This window comes from Thamnophis elegans, chromosome 11, assembly GCF_009769535.1.
Source record: "Thamnophis elegans isolate rThaEle1 chromosome 11, rThaEle1.pri, whole genome shotgun sequence".
Classification (NCBI taxonomy): domain Eukaryota; kingdom Metazoa; phylum Chordata; class Lepidosauria; order Squamata; family Colubridae; genus Thamnophis; species Thamnophis elegans.
The window spans coordinates 36,755,478-36,782,963 of NC_045551.1; the positions used below are offsets into that span (position 1 = coordinate 36,755,478).

Below are 27,486 nucleotides of genomic sequence, written 5' to 3' on the forward strand. Positions count from 1 at the left end.
ATTAAGCGTGATTTGTCATGCAACCATGAACAAAGTACGAAGCTCATACCACACTTAAGCTAAGGGACACCAGAAGCACATAAGTTCCGAACCTTCACTTTAAAATAAAAGTTAATTTTAATTTCCTGTGCATTGTTTAGACAATCCTTTATCATTTACAACATTGTTTATAATTTCTGACATACTGTATGCTATTTTTCCTAAATACATGAGCATAATAATACCTCTAACAGAATGCTTTAGGTTTTTTTTAGATTTATTTATACAGAAAAAAAATGTAAGGTAATAATATTAGACTTCTTTGGAAAATCAGTATTAACCTTTATCAACTTAGTCCCCATCATTTAAATTGTTATGGAATACAATCTGGAGAATTTCGACCCAACATTTGGAGTATGGTCTGGGATGCATTAGATTGAAGAAGTTGGCCTACATTAGCCACCCTCCTTGTTCTATTTCTTAATTTAACTTACATGTTTGAGCTCATAATGCCTACATACTTACATACTTGCAACAAGTTTCTGCTGAACAGATACTTGTTTATTTAGACAGAACATTGTTTATATTATCCATCTTATTAAGTAACAAGCTTAGAGATACTATTCTCCTGTATTATGAAAAAAAATACATATATGGCACATAAGTCTTTCATAAAATATATTACAAAATGGCTGTTGTGTGTATGTCGTAGAGGCATTGACTGACTGACTGATTGATTGATTATCATCAAATCATTTTTGACTTCTGGTAACCACATATATATTTTTGATGATAAATCTATTCCTAACCTGGTCTTTCAGGTATTCCAATGGTGCACTCATCACTACTTTAATTGAATCCATCCACCTTGCTTCTGGTTGTCTTCTTCTCCTTTTCCTTTTCCAGTATTAGAGCCTTTTCCAGTGAGTTAGATCTTTGCATAATGTGTGGAAAATAGGATAATTTGAGTCTGGCCATTTGTGCCTCTAATGAGAACTATGGGTTGATTTGTTTGATCATCCATTTGTTTGTTTGTGTTTGGGCTGTCCACTGTATTCTCAGGAGTTTTCCCCAATGCCAAAGGTCAAAACTGTCAATACTCTTCTTGTCCTGCTTCTTCAAGGTCCAGCTTTTGTTTCCATAAAGTGTCAGAAGGAATAGCATGGCATGCTCATCTTAGTAGGTACAGAGACACTGCATTTGAATATATTTTCCAAGGTCCTCATACTACTCTACCAACTGCTAGTCTACAACATAAGTTTACAAGATTGGAATATCTATTAGTAAAATCTTTGCCTATCCATTTTAAAGAAATTAAGATGCATTCTTCAATTCTTTCAGATGTGAATGCTTCCAACATATTAATCTTTGTATATTTTGTTAAAACCTTTTCAGATAACATGTATCATTATGTTGTCTGTTCTATTTGCTTCTGAATAGTATTTACCTATCTTCTTTACAGTGTTTATTAATACCGTATATTATGAACATTTTTTGTAGAAAACCTGGAAATCAGATATGAAATTGCAACATAAGTAACATTTTCTGTATTGAAATGTACTTTAATAAGATGTAAAAAGTCTTCAAATTATATTTAGTTTGTGTTCATTGTTTATTTAACAGTAAGGTAATGTATATCATGCAGGTGATGAACTCTATCCTAGACACCAAGAACTGTTTTTAACCTATAGTTTGAATACTTTTATTTCATAGCTAAATGCACATAATATTATAATACAGCCTGGGGAATCGGTTGCGGTGGATGTTTGGAATTACATATTTGAGTCGCTGGATTTATTTATTTTTTTATCAGGATGTTTACAGCTCATGAGAAATTTGGAAGATGTAGGTATATATTTGGTTCTCCATTCAGCCCACTAAGAGATTGGGGCCCACATACTTTCTCAAAGAATTGTGTGGAAACTAAAGGAATCCTGATGTATACTGGTACTCTCTGGAAGTCTTGGTGGAAAGATTGGATATGAATGAAGTAAATGAATATGAAAATTAAGGGACAATTTAGCAAAGATACCAAATTATATTTAGAACTTATAAAAACAAGAATTTGATTTAAATAAGAAATATTCTGGTTTAGAACAAGACTCTACTTCAGCATTCTGTTTGCAAATTACCATTTAAATTCGCTATCGGGTCATGTGTGCAGTAATGTTCATGTATTTATATTTTTCATTAGTTAATATGCATGCTAGCCTGACAGTCACCACCTGATTTCATGTTTGCAAGTAGGAAATATATATTTTCTTGAAGTTGAGCTTTTATCTTATAAGTTACCAAATTAATTTTTCTGTGGACATTTCACAATTGGAACTCATTTATTTATATTTTCTGTATTCTAGGAGTTGTACAGTAAGCTACTGCACATTCAAAATTATCAAAATCAACTGAATGCTCAAGGATTGCTCTCTGAGGATAAAGCACCTATGTAAGTTGTCCCTGAGATTATAATGAATATGGAACATAAGCATAGATGCATTTCTATATATTCATTTCTATGTAAAATTTCCCATCATTTTGTAATGATGTAATGAAACAGCATATTTGATTATCCCTCTGATGGATCCAAAAGGTGATGTGGTTTGGCCAAAGTCTTGGACCGTAACATCCTTATGTGGCATATCCCTTTTCACATATTTGGATCTTCGGGAGATGAAATTAAGAAGAGAGACCTAGAACAACATTGGAGGAAGTCTTGGAAAGAGCTTGATTAACTATGGGTAGGAACCCATATTTGGGATTATCTTCTAGTGATAAGGGTGACAAAATGAAAATATTTATTCACCCTTATTATAAATACTGAGGGTTATCTGTTGGCCTTGTTTAGGGCGACCTAGTTTCTGCTGGAGAAGGATGGATCCTTGGATTATCTGTAAAGCTGCTGTGAAAAACATAGTATCCTAACAATTTGGCAAGCAGTCCCTCAGATCAGCTTTGAGCTGAATTCTGACTTAGGCAGATTAGGTTGAAATGCCTGAGGCTTACTCTTGTAGTATGGCCTGGGTTGAATGTGAATTGGAGATTCTTAAAGGAAGTGGAAAAGATTCTCCAAACTGTCTGATTATCTGTTTGTTAGATTCAGGTTCCTCCTTGGTTATAAATGCTTCAGGAAAATAATCAACAATTGAGTCTGTGTGATGGTGTTGGCTTCTTTTACAAAGGGGATGGTGCTTTTGGAGAAGGCGGTAGTGCATGTTTTCCTCAAGTGGTCATTCATACATCTTGGACAATTATTGTCCTATCTTCAAACTTCCCTTTTCAGAGAAGGTGGTTAGATTGCATTTGCAGAGTCCTGAGGAAGTGGATTATCTGGATCTGTTTTAGTCAGCTTTCAGGCAAGGATTTAGTATAAAGATAGCATGTTGTGCATGATGACTCTTGGGTGGTGGATAGAAGTGATGCGTCTATCCTTGTGCTCCTTGATCTGGCAGCAGCTTTTCATTCCATTAATATAATAAAATATAATTAATTTAATCCTTCCTTCCTTCCTTCCTTCCTTCCTTCCTTCCTGTCAGTGTTGACAAGGGAAAGGATGTCTCTTCAGTCTTTCTTTTATGGGATGCCTTTCTTTCTTCCTCATGTAAGTTGGGTGAGGCCCTCTGAAACTTCAGGTTTAATACCATCAGTGTGTATATAATAGACAATTATATCTTTCAACAAGTGATGATGTTGAGATTCAAGTTTTCAAGATGCAAGGCTAAATGGGAAAAAACCAATTTTGACTTATCATACAAACATGGACTGGCTGTGAATATTAGGGGGCCCAGATCTGAAGATGTTCTATCTTGTATTTTGAGCGGGGCTGCACTTTCCTATTCAAGAGTGGTGCACAGTTTGGTGCTTTTCTTGGGCTCCCAGCTCCTGATCAAAAAGCACATGGTAGCTGTGGCCAAGAAAGCATTTGTACAGCTTCAGCTTTTGAATAGTTGTGTTCTTCCATGGGTTAAAAGGCCTTTTAGGCAGTCACTTAGGCTTAACTATTGCAATACGGTCTAAATGGGCAATATGCTCTTTAAGAGCCCTTGAAGATCATTCAGTGGCTTTAGTTTGTATAGAATGGAGGGTACAGGCAGTGATGGCCTTGGTATGCCCAGGTGTTGCTGCTTTGCCAGCTGAACTGGTTGCTACGATATGATTGGACAGAATTCAGGATACTGGTTGTCACCTATAAAGGTCTGTATGCCATAGAACCAAATTATTTGAGAGATTACTTGTCTCTCATAGCTTCTGCCTAGATAGATTGTTGGACTCCTTTGTTGGAAGAATCTTTGAACATATTGTATATTGAATGGTCAGATGCTGCTTCTGTTTTGTTATTTGTTTGATGTAATGAGCTACTCAGAGACATTTAGAGCTGAGTAGTGCCTACATTTAATTAATTAAGTAAATTAAATAAATACTTTAGTTACGTTTTTAATAGGGTTCCTGTAATAGCTTTAACTGAGGAAGATTAAATTAGTTTTGATACAAGTACATTTCTATGATGCTATATCATACTTTTAGGAGTATTAATATTTATACCCCATCCTATTTGTAAGACTTTGGACAGCTTACATAAAGTTATGGGAAGTGATATAAGAAAAAAGAAACAATTTTAAGAGATTTTCAAATATAAAAGTATAGATAGTGAGCAATAGATTAGTTGGTAAAGAGTATAATTTCTTGGAAATGAGATCACCTAATGGATCAAACACTGAGCTGGCATAACTTCTTTTCAAGTTTTAAATGCACTAAGAGCCACAGTATAGTACTCATCACAGAAATAACTAGCGAAAGTTATGTCTTTATGGGATATCCACAGATGCGTCTTAATTGAAACAAAAGTGTTTATTTCAAAGTATAACTGTGACATCATTTTTGTTTGCAGTGTTTACAAAAATATAAGGATTTTAGATCATACAAATTCCTGGCATGTGGAATTAAAATTGGACATTTTCAGAAGGATTAATAGTCTCTAGCTTCAGTATTGGGCCTGTTATTAATATTGGTTGAGGAGAAAAGTTGCTATCAGGTGATAAGCCAGATGAATGATTGACAATGGATTACAAATGAAAAAAGAAATTGAAATCAAATGAACCCAAATATAATCATGACTACAGTGACTCAAATTAAAAATTCCAAGGCAATAGTTAGGCCAGATTATAATATGAATAATTAGTTCAAAAAACTCCTATGATATATGTGAATCCGGGGGAAAGAAATTATTAACTCTGAAAATGGAAGAACCTTTAGGAAGTTAGGAAAAACATTGATGTAAACTGAATAAAGTAGAGATAAACCGAGTAAGGAAAAGAAACCACAAAAAGAAATAATAGTAAAATAAGTAGCTCAACAGTCATTCCACTATTTTGGGAATGAAGTACATTTTGGACGCAATGTCATTTACTGACAAACTGATATAGCCCATTCTTCCTGTTCTTTCCTTTTCTCTTTCCCTGCTTCTAATTATGATTTATTCAGTTTCTATGTTTGTGTTTGTGAGTAAATTGATATATTTCTGAGAAAATAAAAGCACATATAATACAATTTGCACAGCCCTGTTTGTATTTCTAAAAATGCCTATGAGAGCTATAGGCTGGTTGTTTATAACTTTGTAACATTGCAACTTCATATTTACTTTTTTTAATTAAAAAATGTGTCAAGGCTAATCTAACACTATACTCAATATATATTTCTTTTTTATATTTGTTAAACTAAGAGGCTGGTCTGCCTCAGGTCAGATTGGATTTAGAAATGCTATTGAAATCTATTTAAAAATGTCATATCCTACCTTTGGGTGTGGGAATTGTAATACAAATGTTATGTATGTATGTATTAAAATCCTGTAGAAAATGATGTCTAGATTTTTAATTATTAACTTTTTAACAAATTAACCTGCTTGTTAAGTTTACAACTCTAGGTTGCATTTCCTCCAGCATAAGGAAAGTATATTTCCAAATTAACGGTATGGTCTAGCTGCAATCTTATCTTTAATTGCATGATTAGTTAAAAGAGAATATATGTGATATTTTAAACAGGAACTTGATTGGCAGCAGATGGCTGATTAAAGAGGAATTGGAAGAAATGTTAGTGGAAAAACTGTCAGATCAAAATGTGAGTAATTAATCTCCTTTATTTAATGAACCTTGTATCCTAATGGAACAGTTAGTGGTTGTAAGGATTATGGGGGAAAATTCCCTGGGACATGGGAATTATTCATATCTTTGGTTTGAGTCCCATAAGTACATATCCCTAAATGGTTATGATACGAAGTAATTTTAAGTATGTTATTTCAGGAATAGCTATGTATCATACATAAGGTAACATATATTCAGCAGAATTGTTCCACTTCATACTGTGCAGGATGGTGGTTCTACTTAGATGGATATTAACATGCCTATGTAAACACAGAAAAACCAAAACAAAACCACCCTCAAATACAGTATCTTAGAGACAAGATAACCAAAACCTTGTCTATGAGCTCTCTCTTTGTGATGTCCAGTAAGGGATTTATCTCAAGGGAGAACATTCAAACATGTAGTTTGCCATTCCATTTTAACATGTCCCTGATAGCCAAATGTAATTATTATTACTCTTTTATACAGTCTGTTAAATAACTAGTGACATCAGCAAATCAGTTTAAGACTGTGTCCATTGTGATTATATTTAACAGATCTTGATATTCTGCCACTGGGTTACTTGTACTGAAAAGATAATGTCATTATTTTATCTCTATTGTATCCATTTAGTATTTCTTTCCTTTATTTTTTTAACTTCTACCTTTGCTTCTCTGAAGCAAAAAAATAAGTGTACAGAAAGTTATACTTTTTGAGCCTTTCAGAAAATGTTCCTTTATTTCCTTCCTTTTCCTAGCCCAAGCTGTATAAAATGACATTAAACCTGAATCTGCTACTTTATTTCTTGTGGTTGGGAGGCCCTGTATTACTTGTGAGACACTTTTCTTTAATCACATGCTCAAATGAAAGCAGTAAAACTTATACTAGCAAAGGATAATTATTTCAAGAGGTTGCCCTTTGAGTCAAGTATCTCTTGAATTTTGAAAAACCTTGATTGTTTGTTTTTAAAATCAAGTCTAAGGTAAAATCCTTTTTGAACGACCAATGGCATGAATGCACACTTCCTGTACCTATTAGGAAATCAAATCATCTCAAATCAAATCTTTATTACGGTCATAGACTTGCATAAAAATAATCCAACAAGTAGAGTTTAGAAAACAGTTTCCTTAAATTAATTGGGACTTTTGTCTCTTACCCCTTTTCTATCAAAAAGGACTTTTTTGAGACCCTCTAAATCTCTTTTTAAAATCATCAATTGTTGTTAATGAAGTTAGTCTGACAAAGAGTTTCCTTAAAGTTTTTAGAAGTGTATTCATTTGTTGGTGGAAGGGATAGAATTAGGTATCTTTATTCACATAGGAAATGATACATCTGCATGTTGTTTTGAAAGCTGCATGCAAATACAGAAGTGTCATCCTGTCAAAAGTTATCAGTAAGAACAGAACTAAAATGATCAAGCAGGTAAAAATAGAAGTTGTTGACAAATGCAATTACACTTGCACCACCATCCCTTAATGAATTTTTATTGTCTACAGTATTTAAGGTATGTTCAGCTGCTGGAAAGATTAGTATCACTGCCATACTGTGATATGGAACAAGATTATCTGCTTAAATTTCGCAAGGAATTACCTATACAATCCAAAAAACAATCATTTGAACCCCTAAAATATGATGAGCGAGGAGTGGCCTTTAGCACTGCAGAAGGTATGCTTTTTCCTAAATTTCAAAATTAAATCCTTGGCAACCTGAAAATCCAAATATTTCTCAATATTAGCTACATGTCAAGAAAGAAAAGAAAAGAAAAGAAAAGAAAGAAAGAAAGAAAGAAAGAAAGAAAGAAAGAAAGATGCTGCCCAAGACGCCCAGTGTTATTGCTCTGTGTTCTATGTGGTCATATTTGTTTCATTAAATTAAAACAAATAGTTATAAATGTATTCTGTGTTTCTAAGTTATTTGGCATATGTATTGAAGATGATTTATAATATTGCATCCACCGTACATCATGAGGTGGTCTATTATAAATTGCTTTTCATACAGATTTTTCAGTCTGGCAACAAGCAACTTTTAAATTACTTCACTGGCTTACTTTATTCAGACTTCTTTGACAAACAATATGTGTTTTACAATCTCAGCCCTAGGAAGCAGGCAGTGAGTGACAAACCATTTCTGAAGAAAAATCCAAAAAACCCTTCAGTTTAGTCCAAGCAGTAGCCAAAAGTCAAAAGTATATGTGTGTATTGACTCACACACCCAATTTGTAGTGTAGCTCAAAAATAGTCTTTGCATTTCTGTTCAAATACTGTATACTCTAAATCAAACAGAAACTATATCAAAATAATTATTTCTTTTAGATGCCGGTTGCCATTTTGAATTATCAGGGTATGCCTCCCTCTGCTGGGAGAAAAAAGGAAATTTAACAGTGGTAGTTTTGTAAAACGTATGTCCATTGTATTCATGGTATACAATATGACGTGAGTCCCTTTTCTTTTTACAGGGGCCTTTTTGATAATGAATATTGCCAATTACTGCTTTCAGAGATATGCATAAACCTTTAATTGTGGAAAGATATTAATATCTCCTGTATGCTATCAAATGGTACCACTAGAGTGCTCTCCAGCCCTTCATAAATTTGGAATCTAGATTAATTTTCTGTATCTTAGGCCACGTTTCCACCCCCAAAACACAATTTTAGACTTAGATCTCCTTGTGCTGCATTAGGTTAGGAGAGAGGCTGTGTAACATCTTTGGAATTAATCTTTGAAAGAATGCTTATTTTCTTTCACTTTTTCTAGAGATTCCCTTTCAAAAGATAGTTTCATTTTTGTTTAGCATTTCGAAATGCTATATGTGTAGATGCAAAAAATGCTAAACATTTTGAAATGCTAAACATGAAATAAATGTGCAAAGTTTTTTTTTTCTTTTTAAGGTAAGAGAAAGTCAGCAACAGCAACTGCTACACTTCATGCAAATGGAAATGGAAAATTTACCATAAATGGAGATAATTATTTACTTTATTTTCCAGTGTTGCAGGACAGGTGAGTGTTTAAAAAAGAGAACCTTTTTTTGCTAAAACAATTTAATGGTATTTTTCTAAAATATTTCATGTATTTTTAAGTTTTATAAAAATCTTCATATTTTCTTGCTGTATAATCAAATTTGAAAACTTGAATATATGTGTGAAAATGTTGGTAAAACATCAAATACTTCAGACTATTGGTATCCCAATATATCTTGGACCGTAATTCTCAATGTTTTCAGTCAATATATCAGTACAATCTGAAGATCACAAGATTTGTAATTTGCACATCTGGGAAATTCCTATTGAGAACATTAGAATTTTAGAAATGTGAACTTTATTGGGGGCAGTGGGAGACTAATGAACTTGGAAATCTGCATGGAAAGTCTGGCCACAAAACTTTGCCATCCTTGGCTATCCTAAAACTTCTGTGTAAATGAATTACTCCAAGAACTAATAGATCCTAATCTAATTAAATTTGTCTACAGGTTTACAGTGAGAATTGATTTCCCGAAAGTACATAAAAAATGTACCAAATTGAACCAAAGATATTTGCAGATTACTCTGAAAAGATGACATTTTTACTGTTAGTTTAGGCCTCTTTTATGTACAAGTGCATTTTCCTTTCCTTTGCAAGTGTTGATACCTTGCATCATTCTAAGCCATATCAGCCCCTCAGAACCTTATTAAATGCTTATGATTGTTGCTTGTGAAATTGTAAAGAAAAAGAAAAAAGATATTTGTACAGCCTGTAAACCATTATTTGAGATTCGTAGAATCTATTTGGCTTGGGAAAAGAGTAATGAATACCAATCTGCTTAGAAAGTCTGTCCAGTTTGTAGTCATTGTTCTCATTTCTTCTCTTGCAAATGAGTTTGCTTAAGCATCATTTTAGAAACTTTATTTGACCTTAAATGTTAACAATATCATCTCCCATGATATTATACTGTTCTGACTATCACTGTACTCTGATAACTGTAGGCATTTTTATGTGGATATATTTAAATAAAAAAATATTTGTAGTAAATAAGCAGTGGGGCTATGGGAGACATTTTGAATTTAGACTTGTAATTGAAACAATTGGTTTATGTTCAGAATGGCTGTTTTGTTCATTTAGAAGTTTTTCAAGCTCAAATTCCAAGCATTTCTAAGTTGAGACATGCACACTGCCCCTGAGCAGCACTTGACTACAGTAGTTCTTCACTTACAATTCATTTAGTAATCATTCAAAGTTACAATGGCATTGAAAAAAGTGACTTATGCCTGTTTTTCACACTTATAACCTTCAAAGCAGCCCCATAATCACATGATCAAAATTCAGATGCTTGGAAACTGATTCATACTTATGGCCATTGCTATTTCCCAAGGTCACCTTTTGAGAAGCAAAATCAATGGGAAAGCCAGATTCATTTAACAGTCTTGGTACCTACTTACCAACTGCAGTTATTCACTAACAACTGGAGCAAAACAGTCATAAAATGGACCAAAATTCACTTAACAAATGTCTCATTTAACAACAGCAATTTTTCAATCAATTGTCATAAGTTGAGGACTACCTGTATGTTATTTAGCTTAGTTAAATATTTCCATGAACAGATCACTAGAAAAAAAGTCATGGTTTATTAGATTACTCTTAAGTGATTTTAACTGTCACGCCTGCAGTCATATTCCTTTTTAGGATCTTTGGCCTGCCACACACTCTATTATTTCATTATGCTGTTTCATTAGTGTAGTAATTGGGAGGGGGGATAGAAAAGAGTAGAATTGTGGAATGTGTTGTCATTCCTTTCTAGAAGCCCAAGGTCATCTTTTGTCTCCACACCTCTGCACCTGACCGGAACCAACTGGGTGGATATGCCAGCATGGTCGAAGACAATTGGACCTTGTGATGGATTTATGGGTGTGGGGATAAGATCATGAACTTTTAACTGGGTGGAATCCCAGGAAGCTTTTAGATTTGGGATTCCACAGTTTGTGCTAACATGTCTGTCTTATTAAATTGGAACTTTAAGGATAGCTCTGCCTTGGACTCTGATTTAATTCTGCATGATATTTGGAATGCTGACATTAACTCTTTCACATTATTCATATCTAATACTTTTCAGAGAACAGCTGATGTTCCCATTCCAATTTCTTGATCACTTAGAAAAGTATGACGTGGTCTGCACCGTATCTGGAGGAGGAAGAAGCGGACAAACAGGAGCAATTCGCTTAGCCATAGCAAGAGCTTTATGTAGTTTTATTACTGAAGATGAAGTAGAATTCATGAGGCAAGGTAATAAAAAGTGTATAGAGAAAAATGTATCAATTTGTCCTAAATAATAAAATTCAATATCTTGTTCCTGATTACTTATCTCTAATAACTGTAGAGATAAGTTTTGTTATTTAGCATTCTAATGAACTGTTTAAAATGAGGCAAATGCTCAGGACTTTTTGTAATATTATAAACCTAAGTTCAAATGCTAGATAAATGCTCATCCCCCCTTGACTTCCCTCAGTTCTTACAACCAAGTCCCTCCACCTTTTTCTGTACCAAATTTTCATTAAATTGTATAAACTTCTTCCTGATCTCCCTGCAGCTGGTCTCCTCACTCCTGATCCACGTGTAAGAGAACGGAAAAAGCCTGGCCAAAAGGGAGCCCGCAGAAAGTTCACCTGGAAGAAGCGCTGAAAATGAAAATGTTATATTTTATAGGAATTCATCTTTGTAATTAAACTGTATTTTTCCTTCCCTTCCATCCATGTCTTTTTCTTATTTACAATATAAGAAGAATTAAACCCTAACATGTGCAACCAGTAGATATTAGAAATGTCTACTAATTAGTTGGAAATAATGGACTATCTTAGTAGCAAGTTGCCATTTTAACAGTCATCCAATGAGAATTTACACCATAAACTTGGAAATGAAATGGTGAGGCTGTTTGTTCAGGCGGACCCTCCAGAGTTGCGAAAGTGCAAATGAAAGATTGCTGTCTGTTGCTGTTGAAGAACTAGAAGAAGCTGCTGCTACTAAAATTCTATGTGCCATCAGATCACTTTCAGTTCTTAGCAACAAATACTTGATTTTCTCCAGAATGACCTGCCCTCACCCTGCTCCTTCAAGTCTTCCAGCTGTAATTGAATCCATCCACCTTGTTGTTGATTGTCCTCTTTCTTTTCACCTTTCCCAGCATTATTTGATTTCTCCAGGGGACTAGGTTTTCTTTATAATGTGTCCAAGATAAGTTAATTTGAGCCTGGTCAGTTGTGCCTCATTTCAGAATTCCAGGTTGATTTGTTGAATAACCCTCTTCTTGTCCAACCATGGCATCCCTAGGAATCTTCTCTAGCATGAAAGTTCAAAAGTGTCACTACTGACTTTTTTCATTTTCATAGAGTGTCATTGGGGGGGGGGGAATCATTGCCTTCACAATTCTGAAGGTTTTGTAGATACAAATACATGCAACACCTGAATATCTTTTCCAAAGTCTTCATTGCTATTCTATCAAGTGCTAATCTGCAGGGTATTTATTATCTTTGCTGTTGATAATCGATCTTAAAAGGCAGAAGCTATCTACCATGTCAGTATCTTCATTGTCAACATAAGACTGCTTGGTGTACTATTGTCATTAGTTTGCTCTTGATATTTTTATTTATCCAATTTATATGGCCAACCATCTACAAAACTCTGGGCAGTGGAAAAAAAAATGAAAATAGAGAATCTCATTAAAACAAAAATAAGAAAAAAGTGATTAAAACTTGCACAGAAACTTAATAAAATATGAAATTGATAGACATATTATTTCATAATTATGCCAAGATTTGGGCGGCATAAAATTAATCCTTATCATCATCAGTATCCTGACTTCAATGATTGGATAAAAGCCAGATCTTTTAAAAAAATAGAGTAAGGGCTGTCCATAGTTTGGGGGGGAGCTATTTCATTTTTTCCTAATTCCATTTTTTTCAATGTGCTTGACTTTCAATAGTCAATATTTCAGATGTTGCATTTTCAGTTAAAAGTTGTATCATCAAACAGTACAGGTTATTGATGTTTTTTCCTATTTAAAATATTTTCAAAAATCTACCTTCAATATATTCAGTTTCTGAAAGATCTATATTACTAATATTTAATGTGGAAGAGAACAAACATTCCTTGAAATATAACCTTGTTAGATAAAAACCTCAAAATATTTCTCAACAAAATTAATATATTACATGAAAGTTCTAGATCTTTATAAAATGTTTTTTTCCAAGACTGATAAGTTATCATTATACCATAGAATCTTAAGTATACATGAACATAATATCAATATTTTCATATGTGAAATATAATGGTATATTTTTCTGATCTTATTCTATAAGAACTATTTTCTGAAGTAACTATGAAGTGTTATCTGATTACTAGTATATATTTTGCCACAAGATGGAGCTATTTACAACCAATAGTATTAACTTTCCAAAATGAAAACAAGAGGGGGGAAATTGTAAAGCTGCAATAAATCCAATTTATGTCTTTAATAATGCCTGTTTAAATATTGGGCTTGGTTGTTATTAAAACCCAATCAGTTATCCAGATTTATTTACTTATACCTTCATTCAATTGGCATTGAATTCCATGGATTTTTAAAGCTTTTCTGAGTTATGAATATAGATAATTCATTAGAAATACCCCTTTATACCATTTTGATAACTACAAAGGTGCCCCTATTTATTGGGCAGCAGATTTACTACAACTAATTACAAAAGCAACAGGCACCACCTAAGATAATACACAGTTGAGGCAAGAATGATCTGAAACCAGAGTGATTTTTATTTTTTCCAACCCTATCAAGGATGTAAAGTCTTGGAATTTCTGCCCGGAGAATAAGTGTCTAGGACATATTGAGACTAAACTTGGTGTGATAGATATTTGCAAACAAAAGATTGACTTTGGAAATGGGCTGGCCTTGGGGAAAAACATTCCAGGAAAAAAAAAGTTTCCAAGCTTTGCTATGAGAGACACAGAATTTTGCACTGATCCATTTTAAATCCCTCACCACATTTCCCTCCTAGTCATGTGACAGAGCAGATCCTATGTGGCCCAACCAATGGCACACATGATAGAAGAGCAGAAAGATAAGCACAACATATGTGCCTGCCCCAATTAGTCTCAAGGAAAGAGGATGAACATTATACAGAAGAAAATAAAGATGTATCCAATGGCCATTCTGGTGAAGATCAGAAATAATTTCCAGCAGCCATGTTTTGCATGTTTCCTTTGCCTTGATGTTCTGAATAATTTACTAATATTAAATAAGTATACATCTATTATGATTAATTACTCATTATTATTGATGCTATCTACTGTAGAACTTGGCTTGCCTAAGTAGACCACGCCTGTGACAGATTGGGAAGTGAAAACTAACTGGGAAGTCAAAACTATCTGAGAAGGTAGTCATAGCAAATCATTTCCATGTTGTTGCCAAAAAAATAAATAAATACATGAGTACATTCATGAAGTCACTTAGGATCAAACTCAAGCTGAAAGATTTACCATTTTTACAAACAATTATTGCAGGAATAAAAAAGATGTGCGTACGTTAATGCAAACTACTTGCCAAGATTGAAGCAAATACTGGTGGTACAGCCAATCCAGACTTCATTTATTTATTTAATTTGTACGCTTCCAAATCACTACAGATTCACCGAAGTTTACTCATGGATGAAAAAAGTTAAAAGTGTGGTAAATATAAACAAGTAATTATTAGTAATTGATCAAAGTTGTAACAATGCTAGGATAAATTATGACAACAATGAAAAATAAAAGTACGAAGAAATATATCACTAGGCATAGCTTTAGGCAAAACAAATCAATGATGCACTAAATGCACTAAAAATCTGCTTGGAATGCTTTAAAAATGTTCCGGCTTCAGAAAGCTACTGATATAGAGCAAACCTTAATTTTAATGCTTGCTCTACAAACCCAAAACAGCAGCAGCTGAGCAACAATGCCTTCTGGCCTCCATTCCCCTTATTTCATAAAAGACTATAGAACTTTCTGAATTCTACTTCCATTCAACTCATAATATCTAAGGAGGAGAATTGGATAGAAGGCTGTGTCAGAGTGAAGCTCTTGTATCTTTTCTCATGGATCTTGAAGAAATCAAAGATTGGTTGAAATAATGCTAACTTTAGTTAAAGAAGACTAGAAACAGTAACAAGAATAATTAGTAATTAGAACAGTCATGTGAATAAATCAAAAGTCAAGGTCTATCTGTCTTATATATAACTTAGAGAAATGCATTTGACCACTTGAGGTTCTACATAAAACTATTCACAGACTTTATAAAGAAGGCACAACTAACACAACACCAGAACTGAAGAAGCTTCTTGGATGAGAAGCAAAATCAGAAAGTCCAGTTGCCTCTTGGGGGGGGGGGGGGGAAATCATCATTAGGATAACCATGACCTGGATGGCTGAGAACATCCATAGATATCTCCTCACCTCCTTTGTTCCCTTCCCACTGAGGCCTGCAGGGGGCGCGCTTACATGACTCCAAAGATCGTGCTGGGGACCTCCTGGAAGGGAGCTCAGAGGCTCGGCCTTCTGCACATAGTTGAGTGGTGCGCAGCCCTTGGCCGAAGCTGGTAAGTGGGGGGGGGGCTGGGTCTGGGGGCTCAGATTTTAGTTGCTGGCGGGGGCGGGAGAATGGGGGCGTCTGCCCCGCTGGCCTCAAAGCCCGCCTTGAGGCTGAGCTGCGGATCCATCCATCTTTCCCCCCGCCCTGGCTCCAAAATCTCGGCGTTGCAAACAATTGCAAGCCCTGAGTTTTCTTGGGTGAATGGCGGGCCGGGATGAGGCGTGGGCGTGCTTGGCTTTCTGAGTGGGAGCCTTCCTTTCGCTCTATGGGGAACTTCAGTGAGCTGCCTCTGGTGTGTGGCACGCTCGGGGATGAGCCAGGGCTGGGCTCAATCTGTGGGTGCGAATTTCCCTGAATTGCACAGAATTCTTTTAAAGCGGCCCAAATAATGCGGTACCGGCTCTGTGTTATATAATCATTGCTGCGTGGTCGTTTAATTTCCTTTTGCCGTTTCTTCATGTAGATTCCATTCTAGCAACTTGATGCGGTATATTCAAACCAAATATAATGTTGGGGTGTTAATGTTGCTTGTTTTTGTTTTCTGGTCAAGGATGGGATGTCTGATAAATAAGGTACTTTCCTACCATTATCAATTTCCCTTGAGCTCTTGTTTACATACACACAAACACACACACACACACACACACACACCTCAGGTCTGAACGTTTTCACACACACACATCCTAGGTGTAATAAATTGGTGCAGAAGTCTTGCTGTGATTATGACATTTGTACCTAACTCTACCCTTGATCAATAATGCTAACCCTAATTTACGAGCCTCTTTTTGGAGTGGGGAAACAGGAGAAAATACAATTGATTGGTGCACAAAACTCCTTGGCAGGTAAAAGAATTTTTTGTGTACAAAAAAAGAACAAAGCCTCCTCCCCCAATGAAAAATGAATGGTAGCCTGTAGAAACCCATGCTGTGCATTGTGATTATTATAACTTTAAGATAAAGGTAAAGGTTCCCCTCGCACCTATGTGCTAGTCGCTCCCGACTCTAGGGGGCGGTGCTCATCTCCGTTTCAAAGCCAAAGAGCCAGCGTTGTCCTAAAATGTCTCCATGGTCATGTGGCCGGCATGACTAAATGCTGAATAGCAGTAATAGCAGTTAGACTTACATACCGCTTCATAGGGCTTTCAGCCCTCTCTAAGCGGTTTACAGAGTCAGCATATTGCCCCCAACAACAATCCGGGTCCTCATTTTACCCACCTCGGAAGGATGGAAGCCTGAGTCAACCTTGAGCCAGTGAGATTTGAACAGCCGAACTGCAGAACTGCAGTCAGCTGAAGTAGCCTGCAGTGCTGCATTTAATCACTGCGCCACCTCGGCTCTCTCTTGCTGAAGACGCATAGAAGACTGTTACCTTCCCACCAAAGGTGGTTCCTATTTTTTCTACTTGCAGTTTTTACATGCTTTCAAACTGTTAGGTTGGCAGAAGCTGGGACACGTAATAGGAGCTCACTCCGTTACGCAGCACTATGGATTCGAACCACTGAACTGCCAACCTTTTTGATTGACAAGCTCAGCGTCTTAGCCACTGAACCACCACATCCCATATAACTACTTGTTTTCAAAAGACAGTCAAGAGGGATAAATCCACCCCATTCACAATGCCCAAGGCCTTGTTCCTTCAGTGACCTACTCTCAGTTTAATAATATCACTGATCTCTTTTGATAGATTTCCAAAGTGTGTATTTAGAATATTCCTCAGCAGTTTCTGAAGAATGGATCAGGGTAAGGGGCCTTTTGTATCCTATTGTATAAGAGTGGAACAGTTTACTTATGGAAGTTGTGGGTTCTCTGTCTCTGGAGACTTGGACAGCTACTTCTCAAGATGGTTTAATTGATTTCCCCACAGATTGCAAAGGATAGTTGATAATTCAATTGTTCTATGTATATTTATGTATGTTCAGAGAATATAGTAGGAACAACAAATCTTGCTTTTTAGGGAGAAGAAATTTAGAGGTGGAGGTACTTTATGGCTCATGTGCTACTGTTAAGGAAGTTGTCACAAAGCCAGTTTAATACCACAAGAAGGCCCTTGTTTCAATGTTTCTTCATTCAAATCTCTCTGTAAAAGTTGGGTTGCTATGGAGAAGTTTGTTGAATAGTCATCTCATGCCAGCCATACATGTTTCTGAGTTGTAGAAATTTATTTACTTCTTTATTGACTCAGGCTTCTAAGCTGGTTCCATCATATACTAAAAAGATTAGAACCGTGTGCGTGTGCGTGTGCGTGTGTGTGTGTGTGTACACGTACATATCTATCTATCACCTATCTATCTCCAAAATCCATTCCAGAAGGGTAAAAAACTTTCAGGAAAGGTATAATCATTAGAGCCAAGTGTAAGGGAGTCTCATGCCCTATAAACTATACTTAACACCATACATACATAAACCATGCATAGTGGCTGATATTCTAAATATATTTATTTCTTTTTCTGTATGACTGGGTAGAAGAGCATTATTTGAAAAAGTGTTATTTTCCTAGTTTAATCCTGAAAAAAAAACCTTCATGGGATTCATTTTGGGCTCAGCAACATGCTTGAAATAAATATGTGTGGCTGTCATATCAACAGCTCACTTTTTAAAGAAATTAACAATTGCTTATAGATGTGAAGTTTGACATGGGAATTGCAGTAGCTGATTATAATCAGGATATTTTTCTTTTTAAAATATGACCTCTAGTGGTTACAACTCTTATTATCTAGCTTTTCAGATTGCTGAAAACTATCCATGTGTTATTATTATAAGGATTTATTACAGGTAGTAGTTGAATTTGTATACCTTGGCAGAATGCTTACTAAAGATGGGGAAATTGAAGAATTTTTTTAAAACTATGCAAATGGTCTAATGCTGCTTAAGACTTCCCTAGAGTGTGTGTGTTTATGTATATTTGTGTCTGCCTGTACCCGTATCCCCTTTCAAGTTTTTGGCTACTGCCTGGTCTAGTGTCTGCAATTTTCTTGGCAAGGTTTTTTGGATTGTTGTGGTTTTTTACCTCCTCCCTAGGACTATGAGTACTTGACCAAGGTCACTTAGCAGGCTTTGTGTCAAAGGCAGGAGTAGAACTCATGGTTTCGGGTATCTAATATGATGCCTTAGCTACTATACCAAACCCTAGATTTATGGCAGCCAAAATCTGGATTAACCCCAAACAGCTGGATTTTGCTTCAGTTAGATTATGACACACCTTGAATGTCCTAATCAGATGCTGAACTGTGGAAAAATTACATTTTTTCTTTGTCAACATTCCTTGAGTGCCCAGAATAAAGGAAATATGATTATTATATGGCTGGCTCATGTGAAGAAAATGAAGAAAGTTTGTCTCACAAAGCATACATGAAAGAAAAGTGAATGGGTGGATGGGGAGTAGAAATGAGAAAGTTAGGTTGGTTGGTTATGTTGATGAAATCCTCAAAAACAAGGTGAAAAGTTTGAAGAACAAAAGGACGGAGTGAAAGCTAATATGGTAGCAGAGAAGTATGGAGATGTATAGTAGATGGTATTGACAGAAACCTGATTCTTTTTACCCAATTCCTCTTCCTTATTATTAACTCTTTGCACATATTGCTTAATCGGGAAGGGACCAGCATGGTAGGTTTTTACTCTTCCCTTCTTAAATTGACCTCCCAGTTCCTTGGCACTGACCGAGTCACCTTTTGGGTTTAATAAGTTGATTATTATTATTTTTTGCTTTCTGCTTTCTCTATTCCCTTTTCAACTGTACAGCAGCATCCGCTAGGAAGGTCAAAATAGTTGGTCACAATGATGTGATTAAAGCCTTGGTATATGCATGTTAATGCATACTCAAAAAGGGCATGACTTTGATTCCATAGTCATGTCAATCATCCTGCCTCTTAGACGCCCTTTCCCTGCAGAGACCCCTGCTGCATTTATATCATCATCTTAATATTAGCTTAGGAATTATAAAATGGACTCAATGTCATACATCTTGTCTAAAATCATCAGATTGATAGTTCTCAGCTTAACGACATGTTCCAGGATGCTGTAATCAGGAACCAGGTGAGCTGTAATGCATACAAAAGACTCTAAAGTTTGGCCAAATGGATCCATGTTAGTCTAGGAATCTACCCCTTCAGATGTATCAGCTGTATTAAAAATCACATTTTAAGAAAATCTGACTCTCCACCTAAGGAGACTGATATAGCCCTTCAAAACACAAAATCTGCCTCATGTCTATTGCAACTTTCACTGCTGTTTGAGCTGTTTGAAAAATCAGCTAAGTGTATGCATTTGATAGCTGAAATCACTTTAGCTTGGAATGATTTGCTAAATTAAAATCACATAATAATTAAGAATTATGTTAAGAATAATTAAATACATCAACAGCTTCCTTGCCTTTCAGTTGCCTCTGTGTGTGAACTATGTAAAATTGCTTTAAAATGAGAGTAGGAGTGTTTGATAGATTTTGCCCCATTTTCAAAAACTCTTCTTTTGAATGGGGAACATTAGAGTGATGCTTGGAGAAAACACTCAAATCAAGTATTTACAGTTCAATTTTATGCAAGGTAACCATGGAGCATCTGCCCTAACATTCACAAATTGCTTTGACATTTGAATGCAAAAGCAATTTGTCAGCTCTACTAAAGACCTACCTGGGTTTTAAAAAGCAAAAGAAAACACTCCAAGCCAGGTTTGCATATACATGTTAATTACTTCACTGCTCACCCACATCTACAAATCATCACGGAGATACCACAGAGAGAACATTCATACTACCATGTATTCAGATAATATGGCTTTGCAATGAATTGATAAGCACCTTCATTTGTAATTCAAGACAGAGGACTCAAATGTGGATGTATGTCTCAGGTGAACCAGCATCTAATTTAGGATAAATATCTTTTTGACAAAAAAGTTAGTTAATGGTATTTTTTCAAGAGGTAGGATTCAACAGTAACAAAAATGGACAAGAAAATTAATAAACATCAAAGGTAAATCAGAGTACCTGGCTGGAGGATATGTGGGACTGTCTTTGATTTTTGGGTCTCTGCTGCGCATGCGTGGGAGATGCACGAAAAAATAAGCACATAAATGCTATTCCTTGCTTGACAGTTTCCGAGTGGCCTTGTGAATGAAGCCTAGTAAAGGTTTGTTGTGAACTATGGTGGCTTGCACAATTGCCGCCTTTGCAGAGGTTTGCCATACTGAGCTGTTCAATCAGAAATGGTCGTTATTACAAGATATAAAATGAGTTTTGGTTTGGATTGTGTTAGAATGCTTTAAAAAGTTTTCCTTTTGTTTCAGAGGTTTGTTTATTGGGGCAAGAATTCCCTGTGAACCAAGAAACTGTTTTGGGTTTTGTAGTCCCAACAACTTAAAGGCTTGATCGATTGAAACAACTAGATACACATGGTTATTGGGTAAGCCATGGTCCTTCATCCTTGTTACTTGGGAGACAAATGATGTGGGAATGCCAATTTGGTCTAGTGGTTAAGGCACCTGGTTAGAAAGCAGGAGACTGTGAATTCTAGTTCCACCTTAGCCATAAAAGCCAGTTAGGTGACTTTGAGGCAGTTACTATCTCTCAACCCAACTCACTCTACTTGGTGATTGTGGGGAAAATAGAGGAGGGTATATTGGGTATACCTGGAGGTATTCGTAAAGGTACGAATGCCAGGGTGCTTATGATGGTCTTAGCTACAACTTTCTGATAAGCTGTCAGGCCAGGCATAATAATACATCAGTTATGACTTGCTGCAGTTTTAAATTTTATTTTACTTATTATTTTATTAGCTGGATACCCGTGCACTGCTTCAAAACTATGTGATCGGGCTTGATAAATTGACACATCTCGAAAATTAATGAGTAGTTACCAGGCTTGCCCCACAGAAGCCTCTCCTCTCTTCTCCCCCTTCTCTCCCTCAGGCTTGCCCCACAGAGACCTCTCCTATCTTATCCTCTTCTCTCCCTCAGTCTAACTCCTTAGCATCAGAGTGTTTTTCAGGTGGGGAGGGGAGTAGAACACCTAACTCGTTAGCATCAGTGTGTTAATAATAATATAAGAGATACTAATGATCTGATAGTCATTTTGAAAAATACTTTCTTAGCAAGCACCTAGAAGCCAAGAGGAACATACGTGCCAAATTTCAAGTTTGTAGGCTTTACAGTTCTAGAGATTTTGTGATGATGCATGAGAGGCATTTCGCTTTTATATATGTATAGATTTGCTTACAGGCTGCCTTTATTGTTTTTACAAATAACTTAAGATGGCAATCATACACAACAAACCTTCCTCCTATTTTCCCCATAACAAAAACTTTGTGAGATAAGTTGGGCTGATTTCCATGACTAAAAGCTGTGTTGTCCACAGCTTCTAGTAGTCATTGCCACATACCTATGTTGCGAAGGGGTTGATGGTTGATTTGACTTCCTGTTCTGTGCTTTGCTATTTGAGGGTCCCTAGCCATAATGTTAAAATTTATAGATTTAAAAAGAATGCCAATGCTACCCTTCCCAAACAACAGACACATATGTTCCACTCAAGGCAGTGCTGAAGAAGTCGGCTTGAGCCTTAAGGTGGGACTAGAACTCTAACCACTAGACCTAAATGAGCAGATGAACTGTCAAAGAATAGAATTTTTGGATCAGATTTCAGAATTTTGAGATTCAGTTTTCTATTGATGCATATTTAACTAAGACCATTTTAAAGAGCCGGTTGTCAGGCCTGCAGCCAGTTCCTTTTGGAATCTTTGGCCTGCCACACTAATATTCTATTCTACTATGCTGTTTCATTAGTGGGGAATTGAGAGGGGGAATTGTAAGGAGTAGAATGTGATGTCACAATAAAATTCCTTTCTAGAATCCAAGGTCATCCTTTGTCTCACACCTCTGCACCTGACCGGAACTGGATGGTTGAAACTGCCAGCATAGCAGTGGAAGATTGGACCATGTGATGGACTTGTGGGTGTGGGGCAAGATCATGAACTCTCCACTGGGTGGGGAAAACCCAGGAAGCTCAGATTCGGGTATTCCCAGATGTGCCAACATGACTCTCTTAATAAATTGGAACTTTGAGCAATACTTTGCCTTGGACTCTGATTTAATTTTGGATGTTATTTGGATCCCTGACATTAACCCAAATCTGAGCTTCCTGGGTTTTCCCCACCCAGTTGAAAGTTCAAGATCTTTCCCCCACACCCACAAGTCCATCACAGGGTCCAATCTTCCACTGCCAGTTCCACCCACTTCATAGATCTTCTGAAATAATGGATTACCTCAAAACTTTCTTCTGCGTGAAGATATCAGGATTTGAATACAGTGATGATCTGAGCTTGTAGCTTCATGCTGCATGGCACCAAAAGGGGGAACCAGAGAAAATTAGTTATTGGGTAAATAGGAAGACTACAAGAAAATAGCAATAGATTTAGGCAGCCAACTTACTTTAGGATTTTACAAGCAGCAGTGAAACTTTTAATTATTATCTTATTTGGCCATAGAGATAGGGTAGGACTGGTGGAACTTTTATGGGAGCTCAGGATCCTATTTCAGAAGTTAAGACACCTTTCAACAAATGTGATACAAAATCAATGTGTACACTAAGTCTAGGGAAGGTTACATAGCACCTATGGGGTGTTTTCCAATCCTGAGTGCATGGTCTTTTGCATTTATGGAACATTGATGCTTATGCTTTTTTTACTTTCTTATTGGGGGAGGATTTTAAAGATGGATATTGACTCTCAACAGTTTGTCACATTTTCTTGAATTTCAAATATTTCTTGAATATTTTATCCAGTTTTCTAGATCTGAAAGTCCCTGAAGAAAAGTTCTTGGCGGTGGCTTCCTTATTGTTTCTGTTCAGAAATGCAACAACTTCTACGTTATGCTATGATCTGCCAACGATTGCTGAAAATCTGTTCTACAGACAGACTTGCCGAGACGGACTCATTTTTGTTTAGAATCATGTGGCAAATTCAATGGAAAAATGGCAGGAGCTGAAGAGCTAGCAGGAAGACTATGGTAGTCTTGCCTTTCTTTCTTTTTCTTTCTTTCTTTCTTTCTTTCTTTCTTCCTTTCTTTTTCTTTCCTTTCTTTCTGCCTTTCCAGTGTTTTGTCTTAGAATGGCATGGAACAAGACACCTTCAGACATGTTCTTTCCCTTTAATGAGAGTATCCAATTCACCACCTCTGCTCATACATCCTTGCCAGTTTCACTCAGGATATTAATGGCTATAGTAATGCTCCTTATGATTGCCATTGGATTCTTAGGCAACACCATTGTCTGCATGATTGTTTACCAGAAGCCAGCCATGCATTCAGCAATAAATCTACTTTTAGCTACACTGGCTTTCTCTGACATTATGTTGTCTTTAGTCTGCATGCCATTTACTGCTGTCAGCATTATTACAGTAAACTGGAATTTTGGAGCTCACTTCTGCCGCATATCTGCCATGCTTTACTGGTTTTTTGTCTTGGAGGGGGTCTCAATACTTTCAATCATTAGTGTGGATCGATTCCTCATTATTGTCCAGCACCGAGACAAGCTGAACCCCCACCGTGCCAAAGTCGTGATAGCTGTTTCGTGGGTCTTCTCGTTCTGTATCTCCTTCCCTTCCGTTGTTGGGTGGACATTTGTGGAGGTGCCAAGCAGGGCTCCCCAATGTATCCTTGGATACTCTGAATTCCCTTCAGACCGAGCTTATGCAGTGATGCTGCTTGTGGCCACTTTCTTTGTCCCTTTTGGCATTATGTTGTATTCTTACCTTTGCATCCTGAATACTGTCCGTCAGAACACAGTCCGGATCCACAACCACACAGAGAACATCTGCCTCAGCCAGGTGAGCAGGCTAAGTCTAATAGGACTGCAAAAGCCTCACCACATTGATGTAGACATGAGCTTCAAAACTAGGGCATTCACTACCATCTTTATTCTGTTTGTTAGCTTTTCCCTATGCTGGCTTCCGTACACAGTCTTTAGCCTGATGTCTGTCTTCAGCCGACAGTTCTATTACAGCCCCTCTTTCTATATCATTAGCACTTACGTACTGTGGCTAAGTTACCTCAAGTCCGTTTTCAACCCCATCATCTACTGCTGGAGGATCAAGAAATTCCGTGAGTCCTGTCTGGAGTTCATGCCAAAAACATTTAGAATCTTTCCTCAAGTGCCTGGACGGACAAAACGGAAAATAAGGCCGAGCACAATATATATCTGCAGTAATCCCCCGTCTGGAGTTTAGAAGTAAACCATGGTCATTAATGTATTACAAAGGAAAATGTGGAATGAATGAATTCAAGTGTGGTTGAATAGACACTAGGTGGTTTTATCCTGGTAAAAGAAATCCTCACTCAGCAGTTATCAATTTTGAAATTAGAAATATTTCTTCTACACTGCCTTTAATAGTGTTAATACTGTCTGTAGTAGTGTTTTATGAATAAGCTACACACCCAGATTGTTGGGGGTAGTATGCTGGCTCTGTAAACCACTTAGAGAGGGCTGTAAAGCACTATGAAGCGGTATATGTCTTAAGTGCTATTGCCATCATATTTGAGGATTGTCTGTGTTTCAAGTTGAATTACAGCACATAATCACACTACATTATCCTAAATGTGGTTTTATCAAATCTACTGCCAATAATAACACTGCCTTTGTAATTTTATTTCCTTCAAATTAAAAGAATAAACATCAAGATACCTGCTTTTTTATTTCAGTGTCTATCCCTTCTATCAAATTGGTTGTCTTGCAAAAACAAGTATCAAATTGCAATCTGAATATCTTACAGGGAGAACCATTTTTGCACAAGTGCATTCTGACACTTTACAGTTGGGCTTGGTTTAGATCTCTCGGTCTACCTTTAAATAATGGAAGATAATCAAGGTTCAAATTAAGAACATGGATGATTTAAACTTTTCCCCTGCTAGAGTCCTTACCAAAAGTGCTTCTTGCACACACAAAAAGCCATTGAAATATCCCACAAATAAGGATTGTGGTCATCAAGATCACAACAGAAGGAAAACAAATCCCTTACGATACATAGGCAATCAGTTCTGATTGTAATTATTTGTTGTTGTGATTTCAAATGAAAATAGGCAATAAACAAATTAAATACATTACAGCATTTAATACAGGTATCCTCTGAACAATGACAGGTCACTTAACAACCTTTCAAAGTTATAACACCCCGCCCTCCCCCAAAAATGCCTACATGCCAGTGGTGGGTTCCGGGCGGTAAGGCCCGGTACAGACGTACCAGTGGTAGATGCGGCCCTCAGTGAAATTGAGTTTGACACCCCTGCCTTAGACCAAGAGCACAGATAAACCTCCAAGTGGTCTCAACAAGTCTCCGACCGGATGACTGGGACAAGAAATATAAATCCTTCCATTCTCCACCGTTCAGTCAGAAGTGAAGCAGCTTTTGGGATGAGAAGTGAAATGTCTTCAAGGAAAAACAAAGTCCAGTTGCCTTTTGAAAAAGCACTTTTGGAATATTAAAGCTACACAACATATTTTCATTACACATAAACCACCTAATGCAACTGGATTTAGTTTAATTTTAGTAGATGGGAACTGTTGACTAGAAAACCACACACGTGCATGTTATTGACAGGAGTAGAGAACTTGAAGGGACAAGCATATACTGTATGTTGAATAATAATGCCTTTCCTTAAATCAAGGTGATCAGTAACTGAAGATGTTACCTAGTTTGGTAATGAAATGTCTGCAAGAAAAAAAAGTTCAGAGAGCACCAAGGACCCCTCATGTTAATCCTGTGCTACATTCTCCTTTAGTAGTGATTAATAACTGTTAGCCCTAGAAGCTGCATAAGGCTGTAGCTAGTGAGTTGCTTGCTGATATACATTCATAATCATGCAGATAATATAGTTTATTCTTCCAAACTTTTACAGTGCTCATTTTCTAAAAGACTTAATAACTGTAATGTTCAATTAGTATGAAAATCAAAGTATTTGATTTCTAGCATTCACACTCAGCATCATCTGTACCAGTGATGGCAAACCTATGGCACGTGTGCCACGGCACGCGAGGCGCTACCCTGTCACCTGGCCAGCTGAGTTCACCCTTTTTTAAAGCCATTTTTTGCCCTCCCCAGGCTCCAGAGGCTTTATAGGAGCCTGGGGAGGGCGAAAAGAGCCCCCCCGGAGGCCCCCTGGAGGCTTAATGAGCTTCCCTGAAACCTCCGGAGTGCAAAAAACCAGCTCTACAGGCAAATCGGACATTCAGGGACGGACTTCCAGTTTGCTCGGAGGGTCGTTTTGACTGCTCCAGAGGCTTCAGGGAAGTCTCCTGAAGGTCCCTGAAGCCTCCGGAGGGCTTCTGGGGCGGGGGGCTCTTTTCGCCCTCCCCAGGCTCCTATAAAGCCTTGAGCTGGGGAGGGCGGAAAAAGCATGCAAAAAAATAAGGGGAGCGCCTGTAGTGCGTGCATGCACATTGGGGGGGCGTGCATTGCATTATGGGTGCAGCACGACCGCACACAACCCCCTGCGCTCCCCCCACTTATGGCATGCAAGCCAAAAAAGGTTCACCATCGCTGATCTATACAATGACCTTTTAAGAAGTCAATAGCAAATGCAGATGACCTAAAACATCTGGCATTGGCAAAGGAAACCTATGTAGCTGAGGGGTCAGTTGCCTGTTCTGCTTTGAACACCCAGTTTCATAAAGCAACTTGTTAGTTTCTTTGGTTATGTGCCTTAGACAGCTACGAACATCAGAGGTGCTATTGTGTGCTTCCCTTTAAATAATTCTGTTAAGCTGAAAAATTGAAGGAGCTCAACAGAAGAGATCCATTCTAAGATTTTCACATGGTATGGAAAATACTATATAGTGGAGAAAC

At 36.9% G+C, this 27,486-nt stretch overlaps 2 protein-coding genes across 2 annotated transcripts in view; both read left to right on the top strand.

Moving 5' to 3' along the window:
- MRPS9 (mitochondrial ribosomal protein S9) overlaps window positions 1–11,804 on the top strand; it is a 48,108-nt gene extending 36,304 nt beyond the window's left edge. The window contains exons 6-11 of the mRNA XM_032226461.1: window positions 2,337–2,422; window positions 6,012–6,087; window positions 7,586–7,754; window positions 8,977–9,085; window positions 11,172–11,341; window positions 11,646–11,804. Of these exons, the coding sequence (XP_032082352.1) occupies window positions 2,337–2,422; window positions 6,012–6,087; window positions 7,586–7,754; window positions 8,977–9,085; window positions 11,172–11,341; window positions 11,646–11,737 (702 nt within the window). The 3' untranslated portion in view covers window positions 11,738–11,804. The remainder of the gene's footprint in view (window positions 1–2,336; window positions 2,423–6,011; window positions 6,088–7,585; window positions 7,755–8,976; window positions 9,086–11,171; window positions 11,342–11,645) is intronic.
- Window positions 11,805–15,595: 3,791 nt separating this feature from the next.
- On the top strand, window positions 15,596–25,945 carry GPR45 (G protein-coupled receptor 45). Its single transcript, XM_032226140.1, has 3 exons — window positions 15,596–15,675; window positions 20,945–21,060; window positions 23,433–25,945. The coding sequence occupies exon 3, from the start codon at window positions 23,758–23,760 to the stop codon at window positions 24,871–24,873; it is 1,116 nt and encodes a 371-aa protein (XP_032082031.1). The 5' UTR covers window positions 15,596–15,675; window positions 20,945–21,060; window positions 23,433–23,757; the 3' UTR covers window positions 24,874–25,945.
- The last annotated feature ends 1,541 nt before the right edge of the window (window positions 25,946–27,486 follow it).

Bases quoted from the DNA above. Each gene is read 5' to 3' on its own strand.
- GPR45 (XM_032226140.1), top strand. From the start codon at position 23,758: ATGGCATGGAACAAGACACCTTCAGACATGTTCTTTCCCTTTAATGAG.